General features: G+C 34.0%; 1 protein-coding gene across 1 annotated transcript; it reads right to left on the reverse strand.

Annotated features, from left to right (window-relative positions):
- Positions 1–8,532: 8,532 nt before the first annotated feature.
- On the reverse strand, positions 8,533–15,180 carry LOC129882379 (protein yippee-like). The gene is made up of 7 exons (XM_055956646.1): positions 15,163–15,180; positions 13,825–13,871; positions 13,552–13,673; positions 9,885–9,928; positions 9,432–9,540; positions 9,266–9,321; positions 8,533–8,988 (listed from the first exon to the last, which is right to left on the reverse strand). The coding sequence occupies exons 3-7, from the start codon at positions 13,645–13,647 to the stop codon at positions 8,904–8,906; spliced, it is 390 nt and encodes a 129-aa protein (XP_055812621.1). The 5' UTR covers positions 13,648–13,673; positions 13,825–13,871; positions 15,163–15,180; the 3' UTR covers positions 8,533–8,903.
- Between the last annotated feature and the right edge of the window lie 7 nt (positions 15,181–15,187).

Raw genomic sequence — 15,187 nt, forward strand, 5'->3', positions numbered from 1 at the left:
GATGACATTTGAATTTTCATTTGCCAAGAGGGTCATTTCATTTTCATTGCATTACCAAGAGGGTCATGTATCATTCAAATCATCCAAAAGGATGACATTGCATGTTCATTGCCAAGAGGACTATTTCATTTTCATTGCATTACTAAGAGGGTCATGCATCATTCAAATCATCCAAGAGGATGACATTGCATATTCATTGTCAAGAGGGCCATTCATATTATATTATCAAAAATGGTAATATTATTGCCAAGAAGGTCATTCATATTATATTTCCAAAAGTGGTAATATTATTGTCAAGAGGGTCATTCATATTATATTATCGTAAGTGATAATATCATTGCCGCGAGAGTCATTATCATATCATCGCCAAGAGGGTCATTATCATATTGACGAGAGGGTCATCATCATTATTATATTATTGTCGAGAGGGACATTATCATTATCATTGCTAAGAGGACCATCATCATTATCATATCATTACCAAGAGTGTCATGCATCATTTAAACCATCCAAGAGGATGACATTGCATATTCATTGCCAAGAGGGTCATTTCATTTTCATTGCATTACCAAGAGGGTCATGCATCATTCAAATCATCTAAGAGGATGACATTGCATATTCATTGTCAAGAGGGTCATTTCATTTTTATTGCATTACAAAGATGGTCATGCATCATTCAAATCATCCAAGAGAATGACATTGCATATTTATTGTCGAGAGAGTTATTTCATTTTTGTTGCATTACCGAAAGGGTCATGCATCATTCAAATCATCCAAGAGGATGACATTTGCATATTTATTTGCCCAAAGGGCCATTTCATTATATTACATTGCCAAGAGAGCCGTGCATCATTCAAATCATCCAAGAGGATGACATTGCATATTCATTGCCGAGAAGGCCATTTGATTTTCATTGCATTACCAAAAGGGCCATGCATCATTCAAATCATCCAAGAGGATGACATTTGCATATTTATTTGTCGAGAGGGTCATTTCATTATATTACATTACCAAGAGGGTCGTGCATCATTCAAATCATCCAAGAGGATGACATTTGCATATTTATTTGTCGATAGGGTTATTTCATTATATTGCATTGCCAAGAGGGTCGTGCATCATTCAAATCAACCAAGAGAATGACATTTGCATATTTATTTACCGAAAAGGCCATTTCATTACATTGCATTGTGAAGAGGGTCGTGCATCATTCAAATAATCCAAGAGGATAATATTTGCATATTTATTTGTCGAGAGGTCCATTGTATGTTGATCTAGTTGAAGCAAAACATTAACATTTTCTAGCGTTATAAACGTTGAAGGGCATATGTAAGACACATCAAATAACAGAGAAGTTTGAAATGCAACTTGCCAATGGATCATTATCCTATTGATTAAGCAATATATATCCTACCAATGGATCATCATCCTATCGATGGAGAAGTATATATCCTACCAATGGATCACCATCTTACCGATGGAGAAGTATTATCCTTCCGATAGAACATCATTTTTATTCGTCCTACCGATGAACATGCATTTATTTTGCTAAGTATCCTATCAATAGATCATCATCCTACCAATGGAGCAGCATATATCCTACCAATGAATCACCATCCTACCGATGGAGTAGTATTATCCTTCTGATAGAACATCATTTTAATTTGTCCTACCAATGGACATGCATTTATTTTGAAAAGTATCCTATTAATGGATCATCCTCCTACCGATGGAGCAACATTATCCTACAGATGGAGTATCTTTATTCGTCCTACCGATGGATATGCATTTATTATGTCAAGTATCCTATCAATGGATCATCATCCTACCGATAGAGAAGCATTATTCTATCAATGGATCAATGGAGATTTTCAATATGCAAAGAGGATGAAAGAAAGTGCGGACATCAAAGAGGATGCAGCACAACGTGGAACCTTTTCTTAGCAGCGAACTGGGACACAATCTGAAGAGGAATATCAAACTCATAGGACACGAGTTGAGAAACGACTTCCACCACAATAAACCACATTCCTATCAGAATGCGTGTGGGTATTTCGGAGTCCAGCCATAATTCAAAAATCCGTACCAACTCATTTTCAAAAAGATAAAGATGGAGTCTGTCAACATTGAATTTGTCAATTTTATTTTTCCAGAATCTCTTTTATCAATCCTATTCAAAGAGAGGGACATTTGTTGAGACCTAATTTTGACCCTTCACAACTCAAATTAACTATCGAGTTTCTTTAAATTTTGAATATTTTTTAAATAATTAAATTTTATAAAAATTAAATAGTTTCATTATATTCCTAACTATTTTTGTCTTTTTATATAATTTTAGGATAATATACATATTTTATATAACTATATCTTTAATTACTACTTATTGGATTATTCGAAAATCATCTCAAAAAAAATATTTTTAACTAAATGTTATGTTAATTAGGTTAGTTTAGTTATAGTTTGTATTTTCAAATTAATTGGTTTATGACTAAACAAAATAAAAAATGCACTTCTCCCACATCGAAAATCCATAAAAGATTTGGGGGTTTAGGAGTCTATATAAAGGCTCATATTCTCATTAAAAAGAGGGGTAGAGGTAGGGGTGGGCATAAAATACCGAAAACTGAATTACCGAACTGAACCGACTATTTTGGTATTTCGATATTTGGTATTTGATACTTCGGTTCGGTATTCGGTACTGAAATTTTAAATTTTGGTATTTCAGTTTTGGTATTCGATATTTATAAATATACCGTTCAGTATTCGGTAAATACCGAATACCGAAATTAATCTGTTAGGCCACCTAAAACTAAAAGACTCTTTTTAAACCTATAGGCCCATTGCTATAATAAAAGTCCAACCCAATTGTGTTTTAACTTATCTAACCCTAGTTAAGAGTTAAGACCTCATCACCTATTCACCTCAATACTTCAGTTCTGAGTAGTGAGTTCTGACTTCTGAGTTTATCGCTTCACGCCGCCTTCAGCCCTTCACCTTCACCGCTTCACGCCGCCATCACCTTCACCGCTTCACGCCGCCTTCACCTTCACCGCTTCACTTGAAGGTAAGTTCTCTTTGCTTCTTCTCTTCCTCTTCCTCTTCCAGTCTTCCTTCACTTGAGTGTTGTTGTTTGTTGTTTGTATTGTTTGTTGCAGGTGTCAATTGTTGCTGCTGTAGTGTAGCTGCTGCAGCTTATGTTGTTGACTGCTGTTAACTGTGAAAAAAATCTTCTAAGTTACCTATTTTTTTTCCTACCCACAACCCCTCTTTACTACTTTGTGTTTTTGTTGTTGAGGATTTGTTATGGAAACTTCTCCTAGGGAGGATTGTTGTGTTAAAGTGGCAGTTCATATAAGGCCACTCATTGGAGATGAGAAGCTTCAAGATTGTAAAGATTGTGTTTATGTGGTCCATGGAAAGCCACAGGTACTGTAATGTGATTATGGGATTCACCATTTTTGGACTCTTTAGTGTTCTGGGTCTTATTAGGCACCTTTGTTTTTTAGCTTATTATTTCGGAATTGGCTATTTTTTTTGTGGAGATCTGGATTATATCGTGTGATACTAAAGCTCTCAAAGCTTTAAATTAATGGCTGCTGCATGTGGGTGTGATCAGAGTTTTTACTCTGATTTTATTGATAGCCCAATGGTGAAGAATCCAATTGTTAATCAGCCTCATTGCTGAAAGCTAATCCATTTTCATTAGATTTATTTTATTGTGTTTGGTTTTGGGGAAGAAGAATTTTTGTTTGAGAATTAAAATTATTATTGGTGGTAGTGTTGTTGAGTGTTGTTGTTATGTGTTGCAGGTGTTTTTGCTGTTTCTTTTATTAGCAATTGGGCGGGTTATCATCGCTATGTTGAATTGAGTGGCCTGAACTGATAACGAAAATTATCTTCATTTAGCTCTGTGTTTAATTTCTTGTCTCTATGTTTATGTACTATCTTTTCTACTTCGGTAATGTACTATCTTTGTTATTAAAAATCTTTTCATCTTTTATTGTTGCTATTGTGAATATGATGTACTAACATATTCCGTGTGGACTTGAGTCTTGACTTCAATATGGTATTACCGAATACCGTACCGAAATGAATATTGATTTACCGATTACCAAATTACCAAATCGAAGTTTGAAAGTTCGATATTTGGTATATACTTTGAATTACCGATTATCGAATTACGAATCCAAATTTTGAAAATACCGAACCGAATATCGAACACCCAGCCCTAGGTAGAGGTGAGAGTTTTTTTAGCCACCCAAAGTTAGAAATTTTTCTTACTTGGCCAGGATTTTGGACTCTTGTCCCCAACCTAAAAGTTATGAAAATTTCTAGCCTTCAATCTATATAATTTTCTTCGAGGAAAATAGGAGATTGAAGTCCAAATTTAGGCTAAGAACAGAGTTCTTATAACGTTGAACCCACGAAGGTTCGAGTCTAATTTTTTTTAAAAAAAACTATGGATTGGAATTCTGTCAAGCTCTTGGGTGGTGTTGAAGTCGTCTTTCGCTCATCGTTTTCATTTTCGCTGCTCGGAAAGAGGTAAAATCTTTTCTCAGCTTTATTTTATTTAATTATTTTATGTTTTATATTTAGTTGATTCCTAATCTTTTTTTTTAGTTTAGCATGTATTAAGAATAATTAGATTAATGATAGAAATTTTTTATAGTTAGCATATGTTAGGATTAGGATTCCCCAGACCTCACGTTATGGGATTTCACTGGGTTATTGTTGTTGCTGTAGCATATGTTAGGATTAATTAGCTAGCATGTGTTAGGATTATTTCATGAAAGCTTTTAGTTTTGTTCCTTATTTTTTCAAATAGTTGTTTTTGACAATATAGATTTTCATGTTTTCAATTTCTTCTTTTAACACGATTTAGATAACAAAAATATGCTTAAGTTATTATTTAGTTACAACTTTCATGGCCTAATTGAGTTAATTCTTTCTTTAAAATTTGAGTTAGTATAGCGTATATATTAATTCTGTGTCCTTTAGTTACTTGAATATATTTCTTCTTTCCTTTTCATCTGTATACATATATACATGTTGTTAGTCACCTCTAGGATGCCCATCAATTTGATACCTTAAAATATCATGATATATTCCTTGGTTTAGCTTAAAATGAGTAGATGTTTATGTAATTTTATTTTGGCGCATGTGATATCAATTCGAATCCATCTTTGGACTTCATCCTTGCATATCGTTTAGTTATGAGTCTCCCATCATTTTGCTCAAATTGTTGAAAAGTCGATACATGGGAAAGAAGTTAATATTTATAGTTTGAATATCGATATTAGGCTGTATACATGGAATGTAGGTGGAAAACAGTGTTGTATACACTGATATACATTATATATACAAACCGATATGCAAGAAAATAATATTATATATACTGTATATCAGTGTATATACAATCTGATATACAGCAGATATAGGAAAAAAACAGGTGGTATACAGTGTGTATATAGTTTGATATACAGAAATAATGTTGTATATACTATATATAGTATATATACAGTCCAATATACAATGTATATATAGTTGTGATATACAGTGGAATTGGGCTTAAGGCCCAAAATGCAGATGGCCCAACAGCTTAGTCCAAGCGTACAGAAACTTAGTGTCGGGCTATATTTTCATGTGTTATTTATTGTTTATTTATATTGATTCAAGTTGTAATAATTTATTTACTTATGTTATTTATGCTTGCTTATATATTAATTTTAATTTATTTTAATTTAATTAGATTCTCCTAAAGATAAATCAATTCATGTTAATTTACTCTTCAAATGATTAGGACTGAGGTCTATTGCATGCCAACAAGTACTGCAAGAAGCTGAGTGATGGTCTCTAAAGTCCCAATGCATCTTCAGGCCTGGGTAGTGGCTGGGTTGGTCCCAGCACCATCGACTGGACAGGAATAGGTGCCTATTGTGGCTCAATAATTCGATTAGGTCACATATTTATCTCAATCTTGAGCTGGTACTGCAGCTCATGGTCGACCTCTAGTTGTACCCTTAGTTGGGGCCCTACCTACCGGCTCAAAAGCTTCTTCCCCGGTTGTGGCACCTCTCGTGTGCACCATTTGCGAAAGAGTGAAACAAATGAGAATTCTAGAATCCAATAGGACTAAGAACACACGATATGGAATCAAAAGAAGAAATCTTCCTAAAGATGTCTTATAGCCTCCTAAAGATAGGATACAGACGTCTCCTCACCGATCTGCAAGAATCTACTAGACATTAGCTTTGCACCAACCGCATCGCTGAACCTGTGGCTCTAATATCACTATGTCAAGATTCAAAAACTTGGGTCGTGATAGCACCTAAATCCCACCAGGGTAAGTCAACTCTCAGTCTGGTGTCATGATCTAAGTCGACACCCTAATTAAGACACGGTACTTGGAACCACGAATGATCTCAAGCTAACCCTTGGCATAGCATATCTAAGCATATCATGTGAAAACTAAAGTGGAAGATGAAACTCAATTAACTAAACATACTCAATATAAGTCTTGAGTAAAATAACCAAAAGATCCATGAGACTGAAAAACTAATGTCTGAATAAATCCTCTACTATCTGAATGAAAGAAATAAGTGTGTAGGGACATGGCCCCCAACTAACTTAAAATAAATAATAGAATTAAAGACAAGTCTAACTACTAATTAATCCATAAGGTCCCAAAAAGAGGAGGACTCAACAACTGCTGATTGAAATTGAAATTCTGCAACCTGACTAGCCATGAGACTGAGGATCGGCGCCTGAATCTACATCATAAAAGAATGCAGCGCAGAGAAAAGTATGCATTCAGAATGTGGAATGTACTGAGTATGTAAGATGATACTAAGCATAATCATAACTGGTGACAACATATAATGAGAATAAAAGAGGTTTCAATAATCATGCATGATCATAGTGAAATAACTAAAAAGACATCCTGAAATCATTATATTAATATCATTTGAGAATCTGCTTTAAAATACATAAAGATCAGTCTATTTGGTAGTCATGCATTAAACATATGTATACAATGTCATATCTGAAAAATTTAGAATGATAAGTTAAAAGTGTAACATAAAAGTACTTTTACAGGGGAGTTTCTTACAATGGACATACACCATGTGAGTTCATGATGTCCAACTTATAATTCCAGTTGGAAGGACTACTCTATATCTTGCGAGGATATAGAACCTATCTATATATGTGCATCCATTATCTGGGCCTCAAAGGGCTAAAGGAGTTGACCGACAAAGCGGTATACTCAAAACCTACAGTGGCACGTAGTTATGGAAATTGGATTTTCTAAACCCACGTCTTCTCGGTGCTAAATAATTCTCTCAAAATAATATACATATATCGATGCTCATAAATAGATAAACTATCTATCTATGCGAAATCAAATGTGAGACTAAGCTCAAAATCATGTTCAAATCAATGGGTACATAAGTTGAAGTTCATAACATGCTAAAATTCATACTTAAAACCATAAGAGTAAATGAAAAACCATAGAATTTATGTTAAGTCGATTTAATGGGATTCATAAACTGAAGGGAAACAGACTAGTGCATAATCTTATATGAAAAATCGTGAATTTTGTAAAAACCTTAACTTTGTTTCAAGACAAAACTTGTAGAATCTTGAAGGAAAACACAGTTTAGGCATGAGGGTGAAAGAATACCCTCATTGAAACCTTACATACCTGAGGAAATGATAGTTCAAAAGAGAACTTGATTTGGTAGCCTTGAAAACCTTAGTTCTTAGCCTTGCTTGCGGTTGTTTCTGAGTTTGGGGAGTTGAGAGCTTCGAAAAGAAAGAATATAATGTTGAATGTGATATAAGGGCTAGTGTTCCATCAACATTGGCTGATAAGACTATTGAACAACATTGCAACACAACCCCAGTAACCTATCTGCACTGATGAATCTGAATATGCTTATCAACTTCCTCAGCAGATCGTCACGTGTCCAATGGCTCAAGGAAGTAGTGTTATGGTCAATGAAGGAAATATTAATGCTGAATTATTTGTGCTATTGTGAAGAGCAAGTGAACCAAATGCATAATGTTGAAAAGGCAGCACCTATTAGTTTTACTGGTATGTTACAATCATCAAAAGATGGATTAGTTGATTTTATATCAGTAAACATGGGTTGGGCATCTGAGTTGTTGTATGACTAGGAAGCAGTAGCGGTCTGTTGTTAATACACTGTCGTCATCTTCTGGTCAAAATATATGGGTAGTTTGATTGTAAACAGATTGGATGAAGGGTGAAACTTTTTCATATAATCAAGTCAATAAATATGCTTTTATTTATTACTCTGATTGCTAGTACTGTTCAGTTGCGTGTTCTCCTTTTAAGTTTCATATTGTGAGACTTTTTACTTAGCATGGGGTTTTGCTTTACAATATTAGCTCTTTCATTAGTGGCATTGTTCCTCATTTCTTGTTTGCAATCTTATAATAACATAATATAGATACAGAAGATATAAAGAGAGAAATTATATACAAAACACAGAAGTCCTATACTACTGCCTCTAACCATGAATGTGATTGACCAAGTTGGACAAACTTCTTTTCTTTGGAAAAAAGATAAAAGGTTAACAGCTGAAAACTGAAAATCTTTATAGTCACTGAAGCCAATCCATTGCTGAATATCAGATTTCTATATCAATGGAAGTCAAAGCCTACTAGAGAAAGGAATATACAGACACTGATGGAAAACCCCCAGAGACTAAAAGTATAGTATTGACCATTCTAATAATAATCCTGCAAAACTTGTCTATATAAGCTAATTGCATCTGTACTAAAAGCAATTTGATTGCTTGTATCGACGAAGTTGAGAGGATGTACAATTGTAATAGATCTTTGATTAACAAATGATAATGAATGGTGAGGCAGAAGGTTACTCAAGGTTCATCTGTATCACCTCCTCCAAGCTGAGCATCTTGAATTATTGAATAACTGCTTCCATCTGGACCCAAGATCTTAAACCTACTTAGCAGGAAGAACATAACTTAGCAGGCGTTTGGGCAATATTTGGTTGAAGCTGAAAATAAAAGTACTAGAAATTGAAGTTGGAAGTTGTAAAGAAGTATTTGGATGATCAAATTGTTTTCAAAAAGTTGGAAGTTTTGTGAGTGAATAATTTATTTGCAAAATTGATGGTCAACCCATTATTTGGGTATAATGAAGTGAAATATTGTGTATGTCCAAATAGCTTGATACATGATTAGACACCAAATGAAAGGTGAAAGAAACACTACAATACCTCTCAAGGATGAACCTCCCTTCCTTGTACTTTTGGCTTTTCTCCTGCGCAGCTTCCTGAAATTATTCCATCGATATTGGTAAAACATAACATATGGTAACTCGAGCAGAGACATAAAAAGTCTAGAACTATTGCAGAGTCATGAAAAAGTGAATAAGCGACTCACATATTTCCACCCCACAATTGAGCCACATCCCACACAGAATATGTCAACAACAGTGTGCATTCCAGTCAGCATCATCCGCTCTTCTTTCTCTCCAAGAGTAACATTCACACTGCAATGCAAATAAAGGAGCAGAACATAACATACAGTTGCAAGCGGAAAGAAATGCTATAGGATACCATGACTAGGCACATTTTCTGTGATTCCGTAATATAGAATTCAAGGAATGAGTTTGGCTTTCTATTTGAGACAGGAAAAGACATTCTAGTATTTCAAACACTTGGAGCAAAATATCAGCAGAAAGAAGTAATAATTAAAGTAATGGGGGAAATATTTAAACTAATTTATAGGAATTCAGTTTCCCAAATTTAATCTCAACCTTCAAGGGGCCCCTGCATTAGCATTAATAGAGTTAAGAAAATCCATCAGAAATAGCAGGTTATATTGAACACTTACACTTGATCAAAGAGGTAAGCCTTCCCATGCCTGCATTGAAATGTCTGGAGAAAAGGGTGAAAGCCGAGTTAGGATACATGCCTGAGGTCGTATACAGCTAATCCACACCAGAAAATAATAGCAGTAAAATCCAGCCAGTTTCCAAATTGTAGCATGATGACAACATATACCAGAATCCAGCAATAGTACCACTCACAACATTAATAGAACGTAAACCAGAATCCAGTAACAGTACCACTCAAGAATAATTCACTAGGTAACCTAAATTGAAACAACAAGAAGCAATTAACCAACCTTGGCTCACAGCACATATAGCCAACTCCACTGAGGCTAAGTGGTAATGCTTTTACATGAAATAGCAGATTGTTCTACTATAATACAAAGAAAAAGAAAAAGATGTTGGTATGTCTAATGAAGGATATTCAGTCTCACTGGACACATATATTGAAAGCAAGGTCGAATTTCATTCATCATGTACAATGTATTATAGAATTAACTTTTAACAATAGATTTACAGATTGTTCCTTTATTTAGTTGTTACATCTTGTACACATCAGTCAGAAATTTGCATGGGTCTGTCTACTATGGTACATATGATGAAGTTAGAATAATAGAAAGAATACAACAACAACATACCCAGTGAAATCCCACAAGTGGGATCTGGGTAGAGTAGAGTGTATGCAGACCTTACCACTATCTCGTGGGGGTAGAGAGATTGTTTTTGAAAGATCCTCGACTCAAGTGCAACAAATCAAAGTAAAAAGAATAAAAAAAACAGTGAAAACCACATAGCAACTAACAAGGAAAGCAGTGCAGGGACAACAAGAAGGGAACAATAACAACAAAATAGTGTGATAACCAAAACACAATAAACCACAGATGATGATAAATATCAAAAGCAACTACAAGAATAAGGCTAGTACTACACCAACAAGCCTAAATCCTCGAAAAGCAAGACAACACTCCACTATCTCCTAACCTTCTACCCTAATGCTCGACCTCCACACCCTCCTATCTAAAGGTCATGTCCTTGGTAATCTGAAGTTGCATCATAATCTTAGATATGTTGGACATAATAGTTACAACAGTAAGCACCCAACATCCAATTCAGACTGAAATTTTCTTTTAAAGGATACAAAACAAGGAAAGAATCATATAGTGCTACTGTAAAAAAATATTCTCTAACAATCAGAACCCCCATGAAGCAAGCTATGGCATATTAGTGTGCAAACACTCATGATTCTGGACAAAAAACACAGCAAAACAATAACTGTCAATTTATAGTCTGACTGAAAAATTAGTCATTTATAAGAAGCAACAATCTGCAGCGAACTTACGCCAGACAACCTAGACTAGGAAATGACGAATTCTATGCAGGCCTGATTATGATCAAGTCCATTTCGGACATTATCAAGCCCGACATATCCCAACAGACTATCCAAACTCCAGAGAAATACATTAAACAAGATATCAGTCCAAATTTGACACCACAACACAGACTTCATATAGGCCGCCCAGCTTCCTCTTACATAGTTTTCATCTTCCATAATGCTAGTTCTACACAAAAGGAATCCAGCTGAATATCATTTATTTCCATCTATCCATTCAGAGTGAAAGAAAAGTATAAAAATAGTGTGCGTATTAGAAGTTTTGGAATTAAAAAGTAAATAATCCCTACAATCCATCTAATGTAGATGTACAGTACTTGACTGGGTATAGAATTTACTTTGTCAATTGGACTTCACATTGCATAAATAGTAGAGAAAGATATCAGCTTGGCAGAGAAAACATCACTCAACTTTAACATTAGTAGGTAAATGAATTGGAATTATGAAAATTGTGAAAGTTGTAACCTTATCAACAACAATTGCACAGTTCTGTAGAAAAATATTATTAGATGGTGTCAAACAATTTGGACATACCAAAAGAAGTGCCATGTAAATTTGGACAGGAGGGATAACCTACTGGGATAATTAAGACAATTAAGGTCCACACCAAGCTGAGATCTAGGTACACAAACGATAGTACCATAAAGGATTTGGTAAAAACACACAATAAAAGAAAAGGAGGCATGAAGTAGAGAATTTCAAACACCAAACAGATGATAAAGAAACCAGAAAGATGGATGATCATTTCTCCATGGAGCTGACACCCATGCCATACGAGAAAAGTCAGGACCCTTGTATATGTACTAGTAGAGTAACTTGACAAGTCATACAACAGATATTTGCCACGTGCGAGCAAATTGAAAGAACAGCTTTATGAACCACCTGTAAAGGTTTGATTACTCAGCAACCTGAATCACATATTTAGATGGAAGACATCCTTCCAAAACTAGACTGAAGGATATCTCAGTAGACATGGAATAAAAGAGTTAATGGAACTGCAGGCAAGAAACATAACTGCTTAATTAAGAACATAAGGCATTCCTTTGGCTAGAAAGCAATAAAACTTTACCAGATGGAACATAACCTTGAGAAGGGATTTAGTCCAATCTTGCACCATCCTCAACCAGCTAGTGATCTAATATTCTTAATCTATACTAAAAATGAAAGTAAAATAAAAGGAGTAGCTTAGAACGCCTCTAAAGCTCAAGGGACTAGGAAGCAAGTGAACTAAAGAAAGCACTCCAGAAAAACTGAATGCTACTAAGAGGACAGGGATGAGTGTAGCAATTATAACTGCTCCCCGCACTCTAGACACCTAAAGATCTCAGAAGCTCATGAACTGACTAAGTCCTTGATGACTGTTGTTTCACACCCTCTGCCTCCATCTAAGCAACAGCTTAAACGAATGAGCAAGTCCGTGAGCTCCTGCTACCCTTCAATCGTAACCATGTTTAGCCACCATTTTTCCCCAGTCCAACCCTGTGCCCTGTTTAGATACTGAGAGTCCCAAGGGAGGAAGTAAGTTAGAGAATTAACTTCTTTCTACATTTGCAACCATGTACCAAGTTTCATACAGCTACATTAGGCCTTGTACAACGTATAGTTAGTCCAAAACTCGGATAAAGAGGAAAATTCCTTCTAGCAAAAAAGTAACAATTCGACTGTTGCACATAAACCAACCAAATGTTGCGAAAATGAAAACTCTGCCTATGTACAAAGTATAGTAATATATTTAATTTCAAAACCAGATAAAAGAGGAAGACTACAGTAAGTTGATGGTTGGGTAAAATCAAATAACAATGAAGCTGATAATCAACTGAAAATTATATGATTGAAATAGTCTGATCCCAACTAATTTCATACTTAGACCTAACCAAAAAAAAAAGACAGGACACTAATGTTATGATCATTTTCCTTCTAGCAAATGTCAATGTATAAAACCATAAAAAGAAAAGTAACAATTTCAAAACACGATAAAAAAAAATCAAATGAACTCCTCACAAAAATACTACAGAATCACAAGCCCGTGTAAAGTACTACAACACATACACAAGCCTATCATGCCATATATAGATAAACAACATACCCTGTGAAATTACACATGTGGGGTTCTTGATAGAGTAGTGGCAGAGCGAAACCATGTATAAACAGTATAATTTTCTATGTAAGACGGTTTAGATGAAACTTAAGCCCTTACTAAACCCGGAGGCTGTTTCCTAATAAACCACCGCACGTTATATATATAAACAGAAGATGAATGAAAAAGATAAAAGGGAGACCTTAGAAATAATGTGTTCAGCAAGACCAAAATGAGTGTGACAGTGCTTGCATCTATAGATGTTTCCTTCAAGAGTGATTACAAAAAGCCTACCCATCGTCTTCTTCGATCAAACCAAAACCCCTTCAAAATACACATTAAAAAAAAATCAAAAAAGCTGTCAGCAAAATCCAGATTGAAGAAAAAAAAAACACACAAAATCGATAAACAATCATCAAAACAAGAGTGACCCAATGCAGAAAAACACAAAAGAGAGCAACCCAATTGATATTACCTTTTCCACCAGAGTAGTTGAGCCAAGTGTTATGCAGCTATTTATACCTGCGAAAAAAACTTTCAATAGGAATTAAACTCTTTTTTTCTTTGCAATTTGTTATTTGCATGATCATATTTACACTTCCGCCCCTCGTCGTTTCCTATTACAACTCTTCTTCTTTTTATATTCCTCCTATAACTTAAACACGAATTTTTAAAAATAAAATTGAAGATATGTGAACATATAACAAAAATTCAAAAAAATTAGGAGTAAACAAAATAAATAGATTTGTTTTATATTGATAAGAAGAGTATTTGATAAATTATATTAAGCCAAGTGATAAGCTAATAAAAATTAATATTAACAACATAATAATTTTAAATTGTGAACAATGTAACGAAGGAAAATATGAAATATAAATGTTATTTGATAACTATATAATTTGTTTTCTATATTTATATTCATATAAATTTGGTTATGGGGATTGGGAGGAGGGTGCAGGGTTGGGGTACATTTTATTGAGGAACAATATGATTGTGTGACTTTTTTCTAAGCTAATATCATTTAACATGCTCAAACAAGACGTTCCAATCTAAAATACTCAGAAATAATATTTTAATATTATCTACGCATCGCACGAATACGTATACTAATTATGAGTATAATTATGTCTCTTATTAATTATATTAATAATATCATGAATATAATGATTATATATCGATAATATCATGAGTATGATAATTATATCGATAATTATCATGAGTATAATAATTATACCGATAATATCATGAGTATAATAATATTTATTACTAATTATACCGATAATATTATGACTAATAATTATACCAATAATATTGTGAGTATAATTATATATATTAAAAAATACATACAGTAACAAGATATATATGAATTTAACTTTTGCCATTAACAAATAAAAACAAACTTGTGTGGAAGATAATAACTCTTACCTAAAAAATAGGAACAAAAACACACGAAATTTTAGGTTGCTTTGATACCATCCATGTTTAACTCACAAGCTGTATATAAAACTGCTATAACAGTAAATATTATGTATGTCGTAATAGTTATTAATTAATACTGCCATGTATATGTAATATTTTTTATAAAATTGCTTATTTATGTTTTTCCCCATTAGGCAGTTTTTGTTGGTTTCAATTTAAGTATCAAAAAAAAAACAAAAAAAACAGCAGCTTTTCATCACTTTTGCTCTGTTTACTTATTAGATTTTCTTTTCTTATTCAACAATATATCAATACAGAGTCAGTGAAATTTAATTGGGCATGGCAAATTATTATTCTATTTTCCACCATATTCAAAGAAAGAAAAAAGGATTACCTTCGGATGGTTCTGAAAACAATTC

Source organism: Solanum dulcamara, chromosome 3, assembly GCF_947179165.1.
Source record: "Solanum dulcamara chromosome 3, daSolDulc1.2, whole genome shotgun sequence".
In the NCBI taxonomy this organism is placed as follows: Eukaryota; Viridiplantae; Streptophyta; class Magnoliopsida; order Solanales; family Solanaceae; genus Solanum; species Solanum dulcamara.